Here is a 22,075-nt window from a genome sequence, read left to right on the forward strand (position 1 = left end):
GTATATGTTGTTTTTCTAAGTTTATATTCTAAGTATTGGTGGACTATAGTCATCGTATAGGATAGAAGACAAGAGGCTTGCAGTACGAGCACCCTGGTGGCACTAGCTGGTACCTCGCTTTTCCCACCAAGGAGTAGCGCGGGGTGTCTTGTGGCAGCTGCGGGGCTTGCTACTAGTACCTGCTAATGAAGTATTGCACAGAATTATCCTCCAAAGCTCTATCGCCAACGACTTATCGAAAATTCTAAGAGCCCCAATGATTGTCCGCCATCATTCGCCAGGGTTGTGAGTCGATATGTCTGAACATGCTCTCAGCAGCAACGCTGCCGAAGACTATGCCGACTTGTCTCTATCTGCCCAAGCTCTAGCGTCAGCGTCCCCTGCTGTGCGAATCGCCGAGCTGCAGCATTTGGTTGAGGCAGTTGCTAAGAATTGTAACGTCCAAGTTGTGTCACTTTGATAACGTTTGAATGAGCTGACCGTCTCTTTAGCGTCTGACGACGAATTCGCTTCCAAAGTTCTGCAACTGGTCTTCAACACTCATCCATCCTACCAGGATCGTGAATCGAGATTGGCAGCCCAAAAATGCCTGGTATCAATCGTCACGCGAGACGAGAGCTCCTCAACGTTGGAACAATTGGCAAGATGTTTGCGACAGGAATCTTCGAAGCAAGGAATTGCTACATCCAGCGCCTTTGTTTTGGCCGAGTGGTGCAGCATTCTTATGCAACAGTTATCTGAATCCTCGTGGGAAAAAGTTGGCAACGAGATTTTGCTTTCATATGCAGATGTCCTGGAAAAGAGTGTAGGGCCATCTTCAAGGCCTACGCTGGCGCACTCAGCCATTATAGTAACCCGAAGAGGTTTTCGAAAGCTTTTCAATTCCCCAACTTCGGGACCCAAGAATTTAACTGATGCTGTGACGATTTTAACCTCCAAACGCAGCACACCAACTGCGAAAAATTCCATTATTCTGGGAGTCATCGCCGGAGTTACTGTTCGGCGACCTGCATTACTACCTACTCTGCAGACTCTTAAGTCCATGTATCTTGAGTTTTATAATCGGGAGATCTTGGGCTCTCGTACTACGATATCAAAACATGTCGCTGCAGGACTCGGCGATTTTTTCTCTGGCTGTACGGAACTTGACGAATTTCAGAACAGCGTTGTTCCGCCCCTGGAGAAAAGCTTACTTCGTACCCCTGAAGTAGCCTTGGACGGTGTTCTTCCCAGCCTAGTGAAGGCTCTGCCCACCGAAATTGACCTCTCGAAAGTGTTGACCGGCAAACTTCTGAAGCTGTTACTCTCGAATGTTAAATCGACTAATAGTTTGATCCGCACTGGAGTTCTAGCCTCCTTCCAAGCTATTATTGCCAAATGCCACGACTCAGATGCCATCGACCAAGTTATCGAAGAGATCGGAGGCCCCCTGAAGACTGGTAAATTGGCATCCGCCGATCATCGCATTCTTCACGCAGAAATGCTAGAAGCAATTCCCCTGTCTTGCCCAAATGCCCAGAAAATGACCACTCTTTTGGCTGTTGTCGCTGGCAAAGAAGGAAATGAGGTAGCGTTGGCCGCCGAAACGTTGACACTGTGTCGAGCCGTCAATGTCCTGATTGATGGCAATAGCGAAGTCTCGCAACCTGTCCTAGCTGTATTGCTCAAAGGATTAGCGGATAAAAAAGCGGCAATTCGAAAAATTTGGCTTCTTCGTGTAGGATCTATCCTTCGTGCCATAGATGGCTCAGATCCAAACGCCACACTGTCTTCGTTCACAGAGGCAGTTATTCCTAAATTCATCGATAACTTCCACGAAGTTGTTGCCAATCCCACGTTGACTGCCCAGAGCGGGACTATCGTTGGAGCCTATATCCTCACTGCTATATACCCCGCTATTCGACGATGGTCTTCCGATTCAAAAGTTGCACAAAATCTGTTGAAATTGTCAACGACAAGCCATGCGTTAGCGTCCATACAATCTTTCCTCTTGAACTCAAAGATTTATAACAAAATTGGGAGCGAAGAAGACTATCATTGGTTCCGTCTTGCTCTATCTTCTGTTGCAACAGGATTGGATAGCAAAACTCAGAGAGACATCATTCTTGCATGGTCAGAAGCCATGATATATATAGTTGCAGTCACTTCTGTGCCGTCGAATGTACGACAAGAAAGCGCCAGATCCCTTACCGGCCTCTATGCTCAAAATCCCAGCATGATTGCAAATATTATCGCTGATGGCCTGTGGTCACTCTTGACTCATTCTATCAAAGCTGGAGATAAAGACTCCGCTACGGAATCGCGAGACTTCGTTAGAGTTTTAAAGTCGATATGCATAAGCTCTAAGGAGTTGGAAACGCTTGGAGGCAGCGCATCGCTAGAAACATTGGAGCAGCAAGCTTGTTGTTTGCTAATTCTCTGCCGAACAGAGCTAATACCCCGAGCTAATTGGATAGACACATGCATTCGAATGGGCATTGATCCCGGAAATCTTGCCCAAAAATATGCGGATCCATTACTAAAGGAGATAAGCGAACGCACCTCAGCGGGCCAGAAGGTATTGTTCTTACTATGTTTTCAAGGTATATATTCGCCGCTAATGGGAATGCCTCAGATTGAAATTATTCGAACTGCAGCTTATAACGCAGCTGCTGAATTGGCCTTTGTTGCCCCAGACACTATCATTCCCCGTCTAATAGATCTTATAACCCATGACTTGGATCCAGAGCCTGTGAAGTCTATTGGGCCCGTTGATGCCGCGATTTTTAGAACCCAAGAAGGAGTCTGCTTCGTGGATGTCCTTGCTAAAAAGGGCAAAGAAGATATTCCGAATAAGAACACCAAAGATTACGATATCATGAAATGGGAGAAGGAGCTGAGAGCCCAACTTGAAGAAAAGAAAGGTCCGCAACGGAAACTGACTGCAGAGGAGACGTCAAAAGTAAATGCACAATTGAAGAAAGAGGCTCAAATTCGAGCATCTGTTCAAGCAATCGAAGCTAGACTTTACCGAGGCGTCGGAATTGTACACTCCCTTGCTGCTGGACCGCCCACTGATGCAACACTCTGGCTTGGATCCGGTATCAAGTCACTTCTTGCAGTTATGGAAGCTGGTGCGAGCCTCATTATAGGCGATACTGCCTCCAAGGTTTACATCGCTTGCTCTGAAAAAGTGAACTCCAGGCTTGGCCCAATTCGCCCTTCGATTGGAATCGCTACGCTTAGACTTCGAAATCTGTCGCTGCCAGCAATCTATGGAGACGAATCACTCGCCGATCTTGCAACAAGAGTCTTGTATCGTCTTCGATTTGCTGGCGAGCAGCGGCCTTTTGATGCGGTATCTTTAATATACATCCTTCCGTTGCTCTTTTATGTTTTGCGAGAGGGAGGAGTTGGCGAGGCTCCAGATGAGCGAGATACTCAAATTGTACTGGCTGTGGAGTTCATCTCCTTTCACAGCATTACCTTTGCTGATGAATCAATACCACGCGCAGAACTCTTGAGTGTTCTTGTTCACTCCATGAAAAACCATGCTCAGCACTACAAAATCATCAAGGATTGTTTTGCTGACGTCTGCCGGTGCATTGCACCAAACATCACTGTCAACGAGATGCTAGTCCTTGCTCAAGGGGCCGTGGTATCACAAGCCAGTGTCCGAACTGCTGTTTTGCAATCAATCAGCGCGGACATTGATATGACTGAACTCGGTTATAATAATGAGATTTGGCTAGCGTGCCATGATGATATAGAAGAAAACCAGGAGCTCGGAAAGGAGATATGGGAAGAAAGCGGGTTCCAGCTCAACGCCGAAGTCCCTAAGTTTATGGTGCCATTTTTAAGCAGCAAAGATGGACAACTTCGCCGGGCTGCAGCACGCTCACTTGCGAAAGCGACGCAAATCCACAAGGAAACTTTGACGGCAGTGATTCCTCAATTAGAATCTATCTATTTGGAGATGGCAAAGCCAAAAGTCCAGCTTCTTGATGAGTTTGGGATGCCAAAGAAGATGGATCTATCTGACCCGTGGGAAGCGAGACATGGCATAGCCACCGGTTTTAAAGAACTTGCTATTGTCCTGGATCCGACCCAAGCGGGACAGTTACTCGACTTTTTGATCCAGTCTGGGCCTCTGGCAGACAAGAACGCCTCTGTTCGTACCGAAACTCTTGATGCTGCGATAAGGATCATCGAACTCCAGGGAAGTAGCATAATTGACGAGCTGATGAAGAAATTTGAGACGACCCTGGAACAGCCTGATAAAAATAGCGACGAAGTGGATCGCGTCAACGAGGCTGTTGTTATCATGTATGGCGCTTTGGCTCGCCATCTGGATGCAGGTGACAAGAAAATCCCGGTTGTGATTGAGCGTCTTTTGGTAACACTGAGCACCCCATCTGAGATGGTTCAATATGCTATTGCTGAATGCCTACCTCCACTTATTAAGGCCTATCCATCAAAACTGCCCGACTATGTGCTGCAATTGATGAATGAGCTTCTGAATTCTAAGAAATATGCCACCCAACGAGGAGCTGCTTACGGTCTAGCAGGCTTAATCCTTGGAAGTGGTATATCTACTATTAAGGAATTTCGAATCATGTCAGACCTCAGAGGTGCCTTGGAAAATAAGAAGGACTCACATCAAAGAGAGGCAGCTCTACTGGCATTTGAGCTGCTGTCTAGTATACTTGGCCGCCTTTTCGAGCCTTATGTTATTCAAATTGTACCCCTGCTCCTTAGCGGTTTTGGAGACGCCAATGCAGATGTCAGAGATGCTTGCTTGGCAGCCGCAAAAGCTTGTTTTGGGAAACTAAGCTCATACGGCGTTAAAAAGATCATGCCGACTCTCCTGGAGGGACTTGACGATCAGCAGTGGCGTAGCAAACGAGGTGCCTGTGATCTTCTCGGTGCAATGGCATACCTTGACCCAAATCAGCTTGCTACCAGTTTACCTGATATCATCCCCCCTCTAACGAGTGTGCTCAACGATAGCCACAAGGAAGTTAGAGCCGCCGCTAACAGAAGCTTGAAGAGATTCGGCGATGTCATCAACAACCCTGAAGTAAAGAGCTTAGTTGACATTATCCTGAAAGCTCTCAGCGATCCAACTAAATATACCGACGAGGCGTTGGAATCATTGATCAAGGTTCAGTTTGTGCACTACCTTGACGCCCCCTCTCTGGCTTTGATCACTCGTATCTTGCAACGTGGTCTGGGAGATCGCTCAAATACAAAGCGCAAGGCAGCACAAGTAATTGGAAGTTTGGCTCACTTAACGGAAAAGAAAGACATTATCATGCACCTCCCGGTCCTTGTTTCCGGGCTTAAGATTGCCGCCGTTGATCCGGTACCCACGACCCGTGCGACGGCATCCAGAGCTCTTGGCTCTTTGGTCGAGAAGTTGGGAGAGGATACGCTGCCAAATCTCATTCCCGAGTTGATGCAGACTTTGAAATCGGATACTGGTGCTGGCGACCGTCTTGGATCTGCGCAAGCATTGAGCGAAGTCCTGGCTGGCTTGGGTACAAGCAGACTCGAAGAAACACTGCCGACAATCCTCCAAAACGTGGAGTCTTCGAAGCCTGCTGTCCGTGAAGGTTTCATGTCACTCTTCATATTCCTCCCTGTTTGTTTTGGCAATAGCTTTTCTGCATATTTGGGTCGAATTGTCCCCCCTATTTTGGCTGGCCTGGCCGATGATGTGGAATCTATTCGTGAAACAGCTCTTCGCGCTGGACGGCTGCTTGTTAAAAATTTTGCAATTCGGGCTGTAGATCTCCTCTTACCGGAATTGGAGCGAGGATTGGCGGATGACAGCTACAGAATTCGTCTTAGCTCTGTTGAGCTTGTTGGCGATCTTCTCTTCAACCTTACGGGAGTGAAAGCTGGTGCAGAGCCAGGAGATGAAGATGACGAAAATGCCAAGGAGGCAAGTGCATCTTTGAAAGAAGTTCTCGGAGAAGAGAAACGGGACAAGATCTTGTCAACTCTCTACATATGTCGATGCGACACGGCTGGAGCAGTTCGTTCTGCTGCCATTTCAGTTTGGAAAGCTCTTGTTCACAGCCCTAGAACGCTGAAAGAATTGGTACCAACTCTAACAAGGCTACTGATCCAACGCCTTGGCAGCTCCAACATGGAACATAAAGTCATTGCCAGTAACGCGCTTGGAGAGCTAATCCGAAAAGCGGGCGATGGTGTTCTTGCTAGTCTCTTGCCTACTTTGGAAACAGGACTACAGACTTCTACAGACACCGATGCCAAACAGGGCATATGTCTTGCCCTCCGTGAGCTTATTTCGTCTGCGTCACCAGAGTCTCTAGAAGACCACGAAAAGACGCTCATTTCTGTTGTCCGTACTGCTCTCATAGACTCGGATGCAGAGGTTAGAGAGGCGGCTGCAGAGGCATTTGACTCCCTTCAGCAAATTTTCGGCAAACGGGCAGTTGACCAGGTTCTTCCCTTCCTACTCAACCTCCTTCGGTCTGAAAATGAAGCAGACAATGCCTTGTCAGCGCTTCTGACGCTTTTGACTGACTCTACTCGGTCCAATATCATTTTACCTAATCTCATACCGACTCTAACAACCCCGCCAATTTCAGCATTTGATGCAAAGGCTTTGGCTTCTTTATCAAGGGTTGCTGGCGCATCCATGAATCGCCGTCTACCCAATATTATCCAGTCGTTGATGGAGAATGAAATTAACTGTACCGAAGAAGGATTGCGAGAGGAATTAGCAGCGTCATTTGACACAGTGATTCAGTCTATTGACGAATATGATGGCCTTAATACTGTCATGAATGTTCTTCTGGGCCTGCTTAAACATGAAGATCACCGACGGAGGGCTGCTACAGCTCAGCACATGGGAAATTTCTTCTCTGAGTCAAGCGTAGATTACTCTCGCTATAACCAAGACATTATTAGGTCGTTGTTAAATTCGTTTGATGACGGAGACTCTGACGTGGTCAAGGCTGCTTGGAGTGCGCTCAGCGGATTTACGAAGAAGCTCAAAAAGGAAGAAATGGAATCACTCGTATTATCGACTCGACAGACGCTCCAGCGTACCGGGGTTGCAGGTGCCAATTTGCGAGGATTCGAACTTCCCAAGGGAATCAGTGCCGTTCTTCCCATCTTTCTTCAGGGCCTCATCAACGGCACTGTGGAGCAAAGAGTGCAAGCGGCTCTCGGTATTTCTGATATTGTTGACCGGACAAGCGAAGCATCTCTGAAGCCATTTGTCACCCAAATCACAGGACCGCTGATCCGTGTGGTTTCTGAGCGTGCTACTGAAGTAAAATCGGCCATTTTACTCACGCTGAATGGCTTACTTGAGAAAATGCCAACAGCGCTGAAGCCTTTCCTGCCTCAGCTTCAACGAACCTTTGCTAAGTCTCTAGCAGATACCTCTAGCGAGGTTTTGAGGACTAGAGCTGCAAAGGCCCTGGGAACTTTGATCAATTATACGCCCAGAATCGATCCTTTGATTACTGAGCTAGTGACGGGAGCAAAAACCACCGATCCAGGTGTCAGGACGGCGATGTTCAAAGCCTTGTATGAAGTGGTCAGCAGGGCTGGCGCAAACATGGGCGAAACCTCTAGATCAGCTGTACTGTCTTTAATCGACGCGGACACTGATGAGAGAGATGAGGCCATGATAGTCACTAATGCAAAGCTTCTCGGCGCTTTGATTAAGAATGTATCTGAAGATGTCGCCATCAGCTTGCTGAGAAATAGAGTCATAACTCCTCAGTTTACTAACTCGTCCGTCTTGGCTCTGAATTCAGTTTTGGTTGAGTCGCCAGACATCTTGTTGTCGAGCGGTTTAATTGATGAATTACCAGGGCTGCTCTGTGGAGGAATGAGTGATAAACGAGTAAGTCCGGTCTCAGAAACCGTTTTTCTGGCTACCAGCTAATCTATTTTACGTAGACCTATATCGCAGACAACTTTATCCTCGCCACGGGGAAATTTCTGCTTTCATCACCTCCAAAATCATTTGATGACACTAAACAGATATTCGATGCTTTGGCGCTCATCATCCAGCCGGGCAATGCTACAGACTCACGGCGACTCGCTCTGGTGACCATTCGTACACTAAGCAGAAAGAATGCTGATTTAGTACGACCTCATGTGTCACTGTTGGCGCCGCCGATTTTCGCGAGTGTCAGGGACCCAGTAATACCTGTAAAGCTATCCGCTGAAGCAGCATTTGTTGAGTTGTTCAGTGTCGCAGACGAAGAGAGCCGAATATTTGATAAGTATATGGGAGGGCCGGGTAATGATCTGCCTCCAAACACCAAGAGAAGCATGAGTGACTATTTCAAGCGAGTTGCCATGAGGCTAGGTGTCCAGGCGAGAGAGAGGAGAGAGGCTGAGGGAGGACAAGGGAGCTTGGGACTGTCGAATGATGAGCTGGAGGATGAACGAGAAATATGGAGCGTGGGAAAAGTTGATTTTGATGGAGAGGCAGCTGTATGAGCCAAACCACAGAAAGATAATCGCTATAGCTATAAAACGCCAGCATTATACCTGCAGTAGGCAGACACAATTTTATGAGGTCATTTAGAAAACAAAACAAGAAATACATTATAAAATTTGATCTTGGCATTACTGGCATTATGTTTGACCGCTATCATGAAATTACAATGAGAAATGCAAGATGAACTCTTCCAAATCAAATCAGATTTGCATGTACGATTTGCTATAGACTTGCGGCGTTGGTGTTATTAAAAAAAAAAAAAAAAAAAAGTAGCATCATCAGCAGCCCCACTGATTTCTTTCCCTACTTTTTACTTCTTTGTTGTGTGGTTTGAATATCTGCGAAATGGAACTAAGGCTGGCTTGTGCATGTTTGCCTTTGCTCGAGATTATGTACTACCTAGGTAATATGTAGTAGCAGCTTTGGCAGGTACCTACTAGGCCTAATCGCCTGCTAAGATACCTACCTAGGTACCTAGGTGGGTACATAAATGCCAATCACGTGATCAATGTTCTGCAATGCCAGACTATTACTCATCCCAGCCCTCGCTTAGCCGCTCTTTGAGTGCTAAAATTATGGCCTAGTGCACGTGAACCCACAAACTTTGAGCAGAAGTGCTACGAGCCTCTCCAGAAATTCTGGCCTCGTAAACCCTCCCCCAAAACTTCATCCAACCTCATCGCCATCGAGGGCCGGCCATCAACACCGAAATTATTCAAGATGTGAGTTGATATTACATTTATCCGACCTGGACAACACGCAAGCCTACGAATGAATTAATTAAAGCGACGACCTTTTACTTGATTCGAATCTTTTCAATTGGCGATGGAGGGGACATGTTGCTGACGAAAGTTTCTATTTCTCATGGCTTAGGGTCAACCTGCGAACTCAGAAGCGCCTTGCCGCGTCAGTCATTGGCTGCGGCAAGCGCAAGATTTGGCTTGATCCTAGCGAGCAGAGCGAGATCTCCAACGCCAACTCTCGCCAGACTATCCGAAAGCTCGTTGCCGATGGCCTCATTATCCGAAAGCCGGTGACCATGCACTCGCGATCCCGAGCCCGCGAGCTCAACCTCTCCCGAAGAGAAGGCCGACACCGTGGTTTCGGTAAGAGAAAGGGTACCGCCGACGCTCGTATGCCCACCCAGGTTCTCTGGATGCGCCGCCTTCGCGTCCTCCGCCGCCTCCTCGTCAAGTACCGTGCCAGCGGCAAGATCGACAAGCACCTCTACCACGAGCTCTACCACCTGAGCAAGGGTAACACATTCAAGCACAAGCGCGCCCTGGTGGAGCACGTATGTTTTGCCACTCCTTATCTTACCTGTATGCTACGAGGTGAAATATCTGTTCTAACGTTGCTCTTCAATTTAGATCCACCGTGCCAAGGCCGAGAAGCAGCGTGAGAAGGCGCTCAAGGATGAGATGGATGCTAAGCGTGCCAAGACCAAGGCCGCTCGTGAGCGCAAGTTGGAGAGAGTGGCGGCGAAGCGAAACGCCCTGCTGGCGGATGACGAGTAAAACCACTTTTGAAGGACATTCTCGGTCTGAGGGGCTGCATTTGGAGTCTACGGGTTGGGTTCTTTTTTCTATGCCCTTCTGGTTTCTACAGTCGTACCGATGGGTTTGTGGCATGTAGCATTGAAAAAAAAATGAAATGGTAAATGCTCGAGAACTTTATTCGATCTCTTGTTGAAGCATGACAAATTTTACGTCTATGATACCTGGGAAGATTTTAATAGCCTCGCGGTGACGGGTGGATATGAAAATGAATGGGCATGTAGTGGTGTGTAGTGTTTAAGGGTAGGGTTCTTAAAAGATTTATTTAACAGTCAAGCTGTGAGAGACATGATTCATTCTTGTTGAGAAACAAGGAAAAGACATTAAGGTGAAAATGAAAAGATCATGTACGCAAGGACAGAGGGGGGATGAAAGGGTAGGAGGAGCTTTGTGCAAAGAGGCCAAGGACGAGTACATCAACTATGGGTTGGATCAGGATCCTTCAAATTGCCCCTCAAGGTGGTGAAGGGCGCCAGGGCATATCAGCATGCTCCCGCAAGAAGCGGAATTCCAATAAGCAAAACCAAGCAGTCTCGTCACGCCCAACTTTAGTTGATAATTCAAAAAGAAGGAAGAAGGAAATCAGCGCAAGGGAGTCGAGCATCACGTATTAAACATCCGAATAGAGCCGGGGGCGGGGAGCTGTGGGGAAGCGGGAAAAGGATGAGCCGAAGAATCGAAAGATGCGCCGTAATCGCATCCTTCTCTGCTACTTTGGAATACTACCTACCTTGTCTTGTCTTGATGCTGGATAATACAGTAGAGGTTAATGGCAGGCAGGTACAGTAGGTTGAGCGAGCCATCTGCCGGGGTACTATCCTATCGTGTGGAGGTATAGCTTGCAATGACTCAAAAGGCGCTAATTGAAGATATCGGAAACTTCAATCTTGAACGTACAAGTCTTAGTAGCTCCATGCTAGATATTACATTATGTAACGCATTCCACTGAACCAGTGAAACTATTTGTAAAATGCACGCTTCCGTTGCCATTCCTCACGACAGCTTGGGCCCGGCCGCGGAGCTTTGCGAAATTTGGTACCTGGAAGGCATGTAACTACACACTACTAGTAGGCGGCAAACTATACTGCCTTGGGTTGTATGCGGGGGATGGCGAGACTTGCGGCCGGATAATCACGGTCAGGCCAGGCTACGGAGCGCCGCCTTTCAACCCACGCGATCGGGGTTGCGTGCGGCAAGCATCGCCGGTACAATTTCTCGCCGGGCCATTCTGTCCTCTGTAGCAGCATCCTCGCAGCCTCGCTAACTACCCGCCTCGCCCTTTAAATTCCTGTTTGCGTCGCAATTGAAGTCGGGCGCCGCCACGTCTCCAGCCTTCAGCTTCCCGACGCCATGGCAGCTTATTTGCGAAGCAGGGCTATGCCTCTCGGCGGCTTGAAAAGACTAGCAACAAGGCCGCCGTCTGTGACCACAGCATCTCTGATCACTCGACGAGCAAAAGCTTCACTGGCCCAAGATGGCCAGCAGCAGGTCGGCAGAGCTCCAATTGGCCATGGCAGGCATCATGTACTAACTGGGACCCAACAGCTTCTTTCGGCGCACCTTGAGAAGGCCGACCCGGCTGTTTTTGATATCATTGAGCGAGTCCGTCTCAGAAGAATCAGCCCACATAGCAAGTGTTGCGCATGCTGAGCCTTGGAGCAGGAAAAAAACCGACAGAAGCATTTCATCAACCTGATTCCGTCAGAGAACTTCACCTCCCAGGCTGTACTCGATGCGCTGGGCAGTGTCATGCAAAGTACGTAAACGCTGAAGTCGCCGAGTGGCTGCTCAGAGTAACTAACAAATATTTCCTTGCAGACAAGTACTCGGAGGGTTACCCCGGCGCCCGGTACTATGGCGGCAATGAGATTATCGACCAGTCCGAGAGACTATGCCAGCAGCGAGCACTCGAAGCATTTAGCTTGGACTCCAAGTCTTGGGGAGTCAATGTGCAGGGCAAGTCAACAATTATTCCAAGCTTTTGTCCAACAAGCAAACTAATAAATAACTGCTGCTTCCAGCTCTTTCTGGCGCCCCGGCAAACCTCTATGTGTATTCAGCACTTATGGATACTCATGACCGACTGATGGGTCTTGACTTGCCCCATGGCGGACATCTTTCCCATGGCTACCAGACGCCGACCAAGAAGATATCTGCAGTATCCAAATATTTCGAAACTTTGCCTTACCAACTGGATGAGCGTACTGGCTATATCGATTACGATAACCTTGAGAAACTGGCCACCATCTACCGACCCAAGATCATCATTGCCGGAACCAGTGCTTACAGCCGCTTGATTGATTACCAGCGCATACGGGAAATTTGTGACAAGGTCAATGCTTATATGGTAGCAGACATGGCGCATATCTCGGGCCTTGTTGCCGCCAAGGTGCTGCCCGGTCCATTCCCCTTCGCTGACATCGTCACCACTACCAGCCATAAGAGTCTCCGTGGTCCCCGAGGAGCTTTAATCTTCTTCCGCAAAGGTGTTCGAAGGCAGAACCCGAAGACCAAAGTGGACGAAATGTATGACCTTGAAGGTCCAATCAACAACTCCGTTTTCCCCGGCCACCAAGGTGGTCCCCACAACCATACCATAACAGCTCTTGCTGTAGCGTTGAAGCAGACACAGACGCCGGAATTCCATGCCTACCAGTCCCAAGTTCTAGCAAATTCCAAGGCCTTCGCTAAGCGTCTTGGAGAAGAGAAGGGAAAAGGTGGCCTAGGATATAACCTTGTCAGTGGCGGTACCGACAACCACCTTGTTCTTGTTGACCTTAAGCCCCATGGCATTGACGGCAGCAGAGTGGAGCGCGTTCTGGAGCTGGTTGGCGTTGCTGCGAACAAGAACACCGTCCCAGGCGATCGATCAGCCTTGGTGCCCGGCGGTCTTCGTATGGGAACACCCGCTATGACAACTCGTGGCTTCCGTGAGGACGATTTTGTCCGCGTGGCAGATGTTGTTGACCGAGCCGTCACCATTGCGACTCGCATCAATAAGACTGTCCGAGCGGCAGCTCAAGAGCGAGGCGAAAAGGCGCCTGGTAAGCTTAAGCTTTTTGTAGAGCATCTGGATAATGGAGACAGGGATCCGGAGATTGTGCAACTGAGAAGTGAAGTCGCAGACTGGGTAGGCACATACCCTCTCCCTTGGGACGCGGCTCAGTAGTTGAATCTCATATGGCAAAGCCCTGTTCAAAGAGCTGTATCTTGAAATAGTTAAATTGAAGGATTCTACCACCATCGTGGACATCGAGGCCGCGATTTTAGTTGTCCATCTGGAGCTATTTATTTGCCAGTTTGTTTAATCAAGTAGAAGCACTTTGTGAAGCTCCATATGTACAATAGACTACAATGTAATCGGGTGATAAATTTTTTGAGTAGCGGAAAATATAGCAGTATTCTCCCTCCCTCGTCTCTTGGTAACGTCTCGAAATTAGCGATTCCCTACAGCAGTAACAACATTATCCAACTGTCGAACAGCCTCATAATACTTCCGCAATCCATCTAGACCTTTAAACGCTACCTCCGAGCCGTATTCTTCTACGATGGAATGCAAAACTGGCCAGACAACAAAGTCAGAAAGAGTCAAAGTATCTTCACATAGGAATGGAACACGCTCATTTTTCAAGCCGTCGACAATGTAAGCGTCCCAAATAGCAAGCTCTTGCTTCAATGCCACAGGTACTGCTCCGGCACGAGTACCTATACTTCCATCGCTTCTCAGCTGCCGCCAGATATTGAACAGATTCATTCCTTGTTGAAGCTGGCTGAATAGCCTGGCAAGGTCTGGTGGATTGCGAGCAACGGCTCCTGATCCAGCGACACGGCCTGGTCCATAGCGCGAGTAAAGGTATAGCATAATAGCCATGTCGCCATGAATGACGGATTTAGCAGCATCATTATCAATAAACTTTATAGGCAGAGACCATGGCCCTGTCGAGTTGGCCGGGCTATCGTTCTGGGATTCGGAACCAGAAGCCATACTACCCTTGGCAAATTTGATGCCATACTCAGCCAGCATCAGTGTGATGCGCATATTCACTATTGAATCTGCGGAAGCAAAGAACCTGGGGGAGTTGCTGATATGTAACACATCAAAACCACGGCCGTAATGGGCAGACCAGTCAAACTCTGAGGCATGATTCTCCGTTCCGAATGCTTGAATCATTTTGACAGCCTCAGGGCTCTGGCCGTTGGATATAGGATGTGCGGCGTCGCGGGTCTTGCCGGTTGCCCCCTGACCCCAGATGATAGTCTCGTCACGGTCCAAAAATGTCCCAATTTGCCTGAAGGTAAGCGATATACGGCGACCCGCGTAAGCCAGTTCTGCAGCTGACTTGTCGCGATCTGCGCGCCTGTCTCGTCGGATGGCGTGCAGCCATTTCATATTTGTCTGCAGGCCCATGCGACAGAGTGAGTTGTGGGAAAGTCTGGCACGCTGAATTTTTCGCTTCTCGTCCTTGGCTGCTGCTGTCCCAGAAAGATCCTTTTCCAGCCTCTTAGTTCTCAGTATCATGGTTCTTTCCGCTCCAAGGCTGACGTTGGCGATATAAGACCCTTTTACAATGTCCAGTGTCTTATCGCTATGCTCAGAAATGTAGTCATTTCCGTCGCGGTAAAACTGAATGAGAACATGGTTCAGAGGATGACCAAGGTGCTTCTCGATTTCAGTTTTGATGGCTTGGACTGTTGGAGAAAAGGGCAACAGGGGTGGAGACTCATCAGCAGGATGACGATACACTGGCATCGTGCCATCTTCTTCCACTTTGCCTTGAACTGCGACAAGTCGAGGAACCTCTCCGCCCTGGTGGGACATTCGCTGCCAAAGCACCTCCTTTTCAAGCTTATCAAAAGCTTCATCCGCTAAAGGCTTTGAAAGGGCATCACATATGACATCGGTATCACCTTCGCACAGCTTGTACTGAGGTGACGAGTCACTTTCATTCTCAGAATCGGCAAGCGTAGGAACTGGCGCAACATGTCCCGCTGATCCATCTTCAACCAAAGACTGGTCCTTCTTATTCTCTTTTTCAACTTCGATGTTGGCCTTTTCAGTCTCTTGAGATTTGGCCTTGGCTTTAGGAGCTGGATTGGCTTTGTTTACCGCAGAGATAGGGTCAGATGGGCTGGAATCTAATTTGAGACCAGACAAGGACTGTATGATATCTTCATCGCCGCTAACAATGGCCTTTGCCCTTGGCGCAGATGTTGAGTCTGGTGGCTCATTAAGAGTCTTAGTCCCTGGTTTGCTTGGGACTAAGGTCTTAAGGACTTCTTGCGAGGATAAAATCTCACAACCAGTTAATTCAATGAGATTTTTTATCGCTGCAGCCTGCCTGGACTCATGGCGATACCCGCAGCAGTCTTCTATGACTGTAATGGCCATACCATGGCCAGCAGCGTCCATAGCGGTAGCATAGACACCAATATTCGCGAGAGAGCCGCAGATGAAAACCTCAATAACCATTTTACCACGCAGAGCGCGCAGTAGCTGTGTACCATGAAACGCCGAGTAATAAGACTTTGTTAATTTGACATCCTTGCTGTGAATGGCCTCCTCGACAGCCAATGGGACGTTGCTCCCTGGATCAGACGCCTTGGCGTGTAAAGGCTCTTCGTGGCTTAGAAAAGCTTCAGGGTCCAGAGATTCATCGGAAGAAGCCTCAGTTATAATGGTCTTTCCTTTATTTTGAGAGGATATAGGTTGCGAAGCGGGTGCGTTCTCTGATAGTACGATTTGATCGTCATCAATCAAACGAGCTTTGTCAAACCGAGACTGAATCCAGATGACATCTCCCACAGAGCGAAAGGCGGCTGCTATCTCAGCTGTACGTTTGACAAATCCTTCGGGACGACTGACAGGCAGGCCGCCATCAGCATCACCGATGAATTCATTTTGAAAGTCAACCACAATGAGAGCTTTGCGTGTTGTGATCTGGGGTAGCGCGGCTTGGTCGAAGGCAAACATTTTATCCAGCTAATTAGCAAATAATGAATAGTAACACGTAAATATACTGTCAATATCAAGGTGGAAAGAAGATGACTCTTCTGCTTGACTCAGTGCCGTTGACTGAGACTATGTGAACCAAGGCGTTGTGAAAGATAGTCTGAGCACGTCTCAGCACCACTCATTGAAGACCGCCAGTGAAGCACACAGTTGACGTTTTAAAAGAGCAGCTTCACTCCACAGTTAGCAAGATATTTCAAGAGAGAAATTTCCAGAAGAAACGAGACGTCAGGCCTAACAGACCAAAGGGGCGCAGGTATGTGGTAGCTACGCTAGTCTACACGATTTGGTGTAGTGCGCCATGCAGGCAGAACGCGCCCTAGGACGAATTATGACAGAGCTGAAAGATCTTAGTGAAGCGCGTCGACATAAAGGCTAACAGTACTGCTTACAGGAGCTTGCTGCAGATTCAACTAGGTACAACATAAGGAGAAAGGCACAGGGTAGACTGGAGACATCTACAGAACATACATCAGTGATATATGACATTCAGTGGATTGCGGCAAACCTCACTGTAGTCTGAGTGTTGGACGCTCAGCTGTCACATGCGTGCTTCATTGAACGCCAAGTCTAGCTAAAAATAGACAAATAGAATCTCAGGCATCAGCTTAGGCACGGTAATTGAAATAGACTTTTTAGGCAGTAGCAACATTTGGTAGCTTTGGCCTACGCAGCTATTAGGTGCTAGCATTGGTAGGTGCATATAAAGAACAGATGCAACGTTAAAAGGACGAAATGACTGAGAAAAGGTGGAATTCAAATTCAATTGATTTAAAAAAAAAAAAAGAAAAAGAAAAGGTTAATTTAATTTAAATTCTTCTTGAAAGCATACCAAACCTTTTAGATCCACGAGATAATATAATTATTTATCTAGCTACCCAGTTATTACTTAGCATAGGTATATGTTAGGTACGGAAGGGTGCTTAGATAATGAATTAAGTAGTGCCGATACCACCATGTAGCTAGCCAAAGTATTGTAGAAGTACTGGGTCATAATAACTTTCTCCATTGTACCCTCATTTATCTACTGATATCTTATCTTTGCACTTCAGGTACATCTTTATTAGGCATTTATTGACTTCCCCTTTTCTCACCTAAACTACCGACACCCCTTCTCGCTCTATCTCATGGCCGGTGGTAACAAGAAGAAGAAGAAGACGGTAGCAAACCCGGCACGAGGCTTTGCAACCACCTCTGTTGCGTCCAAACCTCGCTTGGAAGTGGTAGAACCTGTAGGATCACAGCCTTCTTCAGGCGTCAATACTCCAAAGAATGCCCCTCCGGCCGCCTCAGAGGCTACCCCACAAACATCGACGCCAGCCGAACAGAGCAACGAACGGGCACAAGCCAAGGAAGCTGTGCTAAGCCCCGAAGAATTCGAACGACAGCTCGAAGAATCCGAACTGCAACTATTTGTAGAAAAGTATTCCCAGAAAGTTAAGCGAGATGCGCAGCGCCAATGCTCACGACTGGAGACCGATCGACGCCTGCTTCGGAGCCAGGCAGAGACCATCAATACACCAAAATGGCTACCCCGGGAGTTGATGGACCATATCCTTGATCTTATCAAGGCTGAAAGTCGGTTTTATGCATCTAGCTTGTCATCTGAGAATGCTGGGCCTGGAAAGATGCCATCTGAAGAAGATCTGGTATCACGCATATGGACTCTGCGGCAAGCTCTTTCTGGGGCAGCATTTTCTGAGAGCGTTGTTGAGAGCACTACACAGCATATTTTGGACATCGCGCCGAATATATCATCTGCCCCTCGGGATTATATATGGGGATTGGAAGAAGCCCTGGAATGGCTTGCTCGTGAAACTCCTCTCGAAGAGCTACCTACATATGGAAATAGGACCAAACCAGTTCTCAAAGGTTAGCTTCTCCATGGCCAATCAAAACGCAAATCTCAGTTGTACCATTATCTAATATTATATTTAGACGCTGCGGACAGTACATCAGCAACTCCTTCTCGTACAGGCACTCCTAAATTAAATGCAGCTGAAGCTAGCCGGAACGAAAAAAGTAACGCATCGAGTAATCGCCAGGGTAAACCCCGATCACCTCCAAAGACACCTATCGTAACGTTCGATGGCGAAATTGAGCCTGAAGATTTGATACCGGAATATGTCGCTACGAAGAAAAAGTTACTCGAACTAGGTCGTATGGAAAAGAAAGGACCGCAGTCCAAACCCACCACGCAACAAGCCAAAGACAATGAGACAGTGGCCTATTTGGAATCCAAATTGAAGAAAATAGAATCTGATGTTCTTTTTGACAATTTTTTGGCTGAGCAGGAATGGAAGAAGGAGAAGGTTGTCTTGGAAAAACAACTGGCTTTGGCCAGAAAGAACCCTGTTGTTGATTCAGACAGCCAGCTTCAATCTGAAGATCCTGCGTCTGAGGTCGTTGACGATGATGATATCGCTGCTATAGCTGAGAAGATGGCTAAAGACCTCCTGGCTGAGAACGCTGAGGATGATGATATTGTTGGTTTATTCGAGTCTCTTCCACAGAGCGAGGTGGACCCGACCACAGGGAAGCTCCAGACTGTGGTTAACTCTTCAGACGGCACCAAGCTTGTTATTCGAGAATTTTCTAAATGGACAGGCGTCAGTCCAAAACGAATATTGGAAGAAGCCTGCCGTTCAAGGTATGTGTGACAGATCTCTTATTTCCAAAATTATTACTACATTGCTAACAACGACTAGGGATCCTTCTGTTAATATTAGATACGCGGTTGTTTCCGAGGCTTCATTTGCCAACCGTCATTCAGTGGATATTTTGTGGTCAAAGACACAGGAGCTTCCTCAAGTCATCGCAAGCTCAGATGTCGAATCCGCGATTGATCCCACGCATTTTACATTTACTATGACCAGTGTCGCCGCACCAGATACGAAGCAATCAGAGGCTTATATCGCTACAGTGGCCCTGTTTCATATATTTAACGGTAATCCCAAAGACGAGAAGGTTAATCTCAAACTTCCAGCTGTCTGGCGTGACTTCTGGTCTGAGATGGCAGAAGCCAAAAAATCCCATCTTGATGCACAGGACCGACTGGTTGTGAAGCAAATCAGAGCTCTTGTCCGCCAAAGACATGATCAAGAGCTCGAAGATGGCGTCGTTCTACAGGGAGCGTTTCGAGGTCGCAATAATGCCAAAGCCTCCTCAGACGGAACTGAATCAGGGCACGCTGAGCGGTCGAAGCACTTTGAAAGCGACGAAAACTTGAAAAAGATGTGGGCTTTGAAGTCGAGTAGAAAGAAGTATGAGGCTATGCTGGTATGTTATTGATTTATGCTATTTTGTTGCAGCACTGTGGCGTATTAACAACAATATTTCAGCAATCTCGAGTCCAGCTTCCAATGTGGAAATTCAAGGGTGAAGTTCTCAACGCTGTCGATACTAACCAGGTGATAATTATCTGTGGCGAGACTGGTTGGTAGGTTGGGATATCATACACTTTGCTATAATTTCTATTACTCACTGTGTTGTAGCGGTAAAAGCACCCAGGTACCAGCCTTTTTGCTGGAGCATGAACTATCACAGGGTAAACCGTGTAAGATTTATTGCACGGAGCCTCGCCGTATATCTGCCATATCTCTAGCCCGTCGAGTAAGCGAAGAGCTGGGTGATGAGAAGGGCGACTTGGGAACTTCCAGATCCCTTGTTGGCTATTCTATCCGCCTTGAATCCAACACATCCAAAGAAACACGACTTGTATATGCCACCACGGGAATTGTCATGAGGATGCTCGAAGGTTCCAATGATCTCCATGAAGTCACACATCTTGTACTTGATGAGGTACATGAACGCTCTATTGATAGCGACTTCCTTCTCATTGTTCTTAAACGCCTCCTCAAGCGCCGGAAAGACTTGAAGGTTATTTTGATGTCTGCGACTGTGGATGCTGAGCGGTTTTCGGCATACCTTGGCGGCGCGCCGGTTCTAAACGTTCCAGGAAGAACCTTCCCGGTGCAGGTCCGCTACCTGGAAGATGCTGTTGAACTTACTGGCTATGTTCCTAGCACATCAGAATCTGATCGACTTGTTGATCTCGATGACGATGCTCCTGAGGCGACTGAAGTAGATGGCTTAAAATCTGAGATAGCACAGAGCCTCACTGGTTACTCAAATAGAACCAAGGCTGTTCTTGCTCAGATGAATGAGTACCAGATAGATATTGATCTCATTGTGGAACTCATCGCTCGAATTGCTACCGACGAATCACTACAAGAGTACAGCAACGCAATCTTGGTCTTTTTACCGGGTATAGCAGATATCAGATCGCTAAATGATATGCTATTGGGAGATCCTCGATTCGCTCAGACTTGGCTTGTCTACCCTCTCCACTCCACGATTGCCATGGAGGACCAAGAAGCAGCTTTTCTTATACCACCCCCAGGGATGCGAAAGATCGTGCTGGCGACGAATATCGCGGAAACCGGTATTACCATTCCGGATATTACTTGCGTTATCGATACAGGCAAACACCGTGAAATGCGCTTCGATGAGAAGAAGCAGCTTTCTAGGTTAATTGATACTTTCATATCAAGGGCAAATGCGAAGCAGCGCAGAGGACGAGCTGGCCGTGTGCAAAATGGACTCTGCTTCCACATGTTCACTCGATATAGGCACGATACTCTTATGAGCGATCAACAAACTCCAGAGATGCTTCGACTTTCCTTACAAGATTTGGCCATACGAGTCAAGATATGCAAGATAGGTAGCATCGAGGAAACGTTAGGCGACGCCTTGGACCCCCCCTCGGCGAAGAATATACGCCGAGCAATCGATGCGCTTGTTGATGTTCGTGCTTTGACAGGCGCTGAAGACCTTACACCACTTGGATATCAGCTAGCAAGATTACCTCTGGATGTTTTCCTAGGAAAACTCATCTTATTGGGTTCAATATTTAAATGTCTGGATATGGCTATTACTGTGGCGGCAATTTTATCGTCTAAATCGCCGTTTTCTGCAACCTTTGGACAGCAGCAGCAGGCAAATAATGCCAGAGCCGCTTTCCGTCGCGCAGATTCGGATGTTCTAACAACCTATAACGCATATCTAGCATGGAAACGAGTATGCCAGTCGAGTGGAAATATAGGCAAAGAGTTCCAATTCTGCAGGAAGAATTATCTAAACCAGCAGACACTCACGAATATAGAGGATCTAAAGGGCCAGCTTCTAACCTCTCTGGCTGACTCCGGATTCTTGTCATTGACAGAGGAAGAGCGACGGGGCCTATTGAAGCTGCGATATTCTTCAGGTGGACGTGGTCGCCGTCAACAGCAATTCGTCGATGTACCCCAGAGAGTAAATCTCAACAGCGATAACGATTTGGTTTCTACCTCTGTTATAGCATGGAGCTTTTACCCTAAGCTTCTCGTGAGGGATGCCCCGGGCTCGAAAGGGCTTCGTAATATAGGAAATAACCAGTCCATAAGTCTTCACCCAACTTCGGTCAACCGTGGACTTTTCGATGCAAGATGGCTATCTTACTACACCATAATGCAAACGAAATCGTGGGTCACCAGCTTATTCCAGGCTTATGTATTTGTCTAAGGCATGGCTAATCAAGGATATAGGGTATATCGTGCACAGGAAACCAGCGCAACAGAGCCTTTCGCAATAGCGCTATTGTGTGGTGACGTGCGCTGCGATGTAAGTCAAATATATGCATCTTCCCATTCTTTTCTACATTACCAGGCTTGCTAATGTACCTCCTTCAAATTCAGCTCTATTCTGGTGTTATAGTATTGGACGGAAATAGGGGTCGCTTTGCTGTCCCTGATTGGAAGACGATGCTGGTCATCAAAGTATTGCGTACACGACTGCGCGAGCTGCTTAATAGAACTTTCAAACAGCCAGGAAAACTGCTCACCGCACAGCAGGAAAAATGGTTCGATGTGTGGCAACGTTTGTTTTCCCAGGATTTCAACCAGGACAAGACTGTAGGCACCGTGAGCATACAGTCTTTGACCTGAGTATTTTCTCTTTTTCCTTCTTTTCACTGGCTGGGTAATGGACCCGGCT

General features: G+C 47.6%; 5 protein-coding genes across 5 annotated transcripts; 4 read left to right on the plus strand and 1 right to left on the minus strand.

Annotated features, from left to right (window-relative positions):
* Positions 1-200: 200 nt before the first annotated feature.
* On the plus strand, positions 201-8,664 carry GGI43DRAFT_408418 (armadillo-type protein). Its single transcript, XM_083206357.1, has 4 exons — positions 201-434; positions 492-2,557; positions 2,615-7,870; positions 7,927-8,664. The coding sequence occupies exons 1-4, from the start codon at positions 296-298 to the stop codon at positions 8,473-8,475; spliced, it is 8,010 nt and encodes a 2,669-aa protein (XP_083059068.1). The 5' UTR covers positions 201-295; the 3' UTR covers positions 8,476-8,664.
* Positions 8,665-9,064: 400 nt separating this feature from the next.
* Positions 9,065-10,295, plus strand: GGI43DRAFT_84692 (60S ribosomal protein eL19). Its single transcript, XM_083210399.1, has 3 exons — positions 9,065-9,198; positions 9,350-9,634; positions 10,025-10,295. Coding segments are annotated over exons 1-3 (399 nt in total). The 5' UTR covers positions 9,065-9,196; the 3' UTR covers positions 10,137-10,295.
* Positions 10,296-10,747: 452 nt separating this feature from the next.
* On the plus strand, positions 10,748-13,335 carry GGI43DRAFT_84707 (serine hydroxymethyltransferase). Its single transcript, XM_083210400.1, has 4 exons — positions 10,748-11,634; positions 11,695-11,788; positions 11,851-11,988; positions 12,054-13,335. The coding sequence occupies exons 1-4, from the start codon at positions 11,383-11,385 to the stop codon at positions 13,199-13,201; spliced, it is 1,632 nt and encodes a 543-aa protein (XP_083059070.1). The 5' UTR covers positions 10,748-11,382; the 3' UTR covers positions 13,202-13,335.
* GGI43DRAFT_408432 (uncharacterized protein) lies at positions 13,278-16,213 on the minus strand. The gene has a single exon (XM_083206358.1). The coding sequence runs from the start codon at positions 16,001-16,003 to the stop codon at positions 13,469-13,471; it is 2,535 nt and encodes an 844-aa protein (XP_083059071.1). The 5' UTR covers positions 16,004-16,213; the 3' UTR covers positions 13,278-13,468.
* Positions 16,214-17,169: 956 nt separating this feature from the next.
* Positions 17,170-22,026, plus strand: GGI43DRAFT_423696 (P-loop containing nucleoside triphosphate hydrolase protein; the record flags this gene model as incomplete). The annotated part of the gene is made up of 7 exons (XM_083208277.1): positions 17,170-17,914; positions 17,981-18,692; positions 18,751-19,321; positions 19,384-19,481; positions 19,537-21,564; positions 21,628-21,703; positions 21,778-22,026. The coding sequence occupies 7 exons, from the start codon at positions 17,170-17,172 to the stop codon at positions 22,024-22,026; spliced, it is 4,479 nt and encodes a 1,492-aa protein (XP_083059072.1).
* Between the last annotated feature and the right edge of the window lie 49 nt (positions 22,027-22,075).

This window comes from Trichoderma evansii (assembly GCF_050947405.1).
Source record: "Trichoderma evansii strain SZMC 28006 chromosome Unknown GGI43scaffold_14, whole genome shotgun sequence".
Classification (NCBI taxonomy): Eukaryota; Fungi; Ascomycota; class Sordariomycetes; order Hypocreales; family Hypocreaceae; genus Trichoderma; species Trichoderma evansii.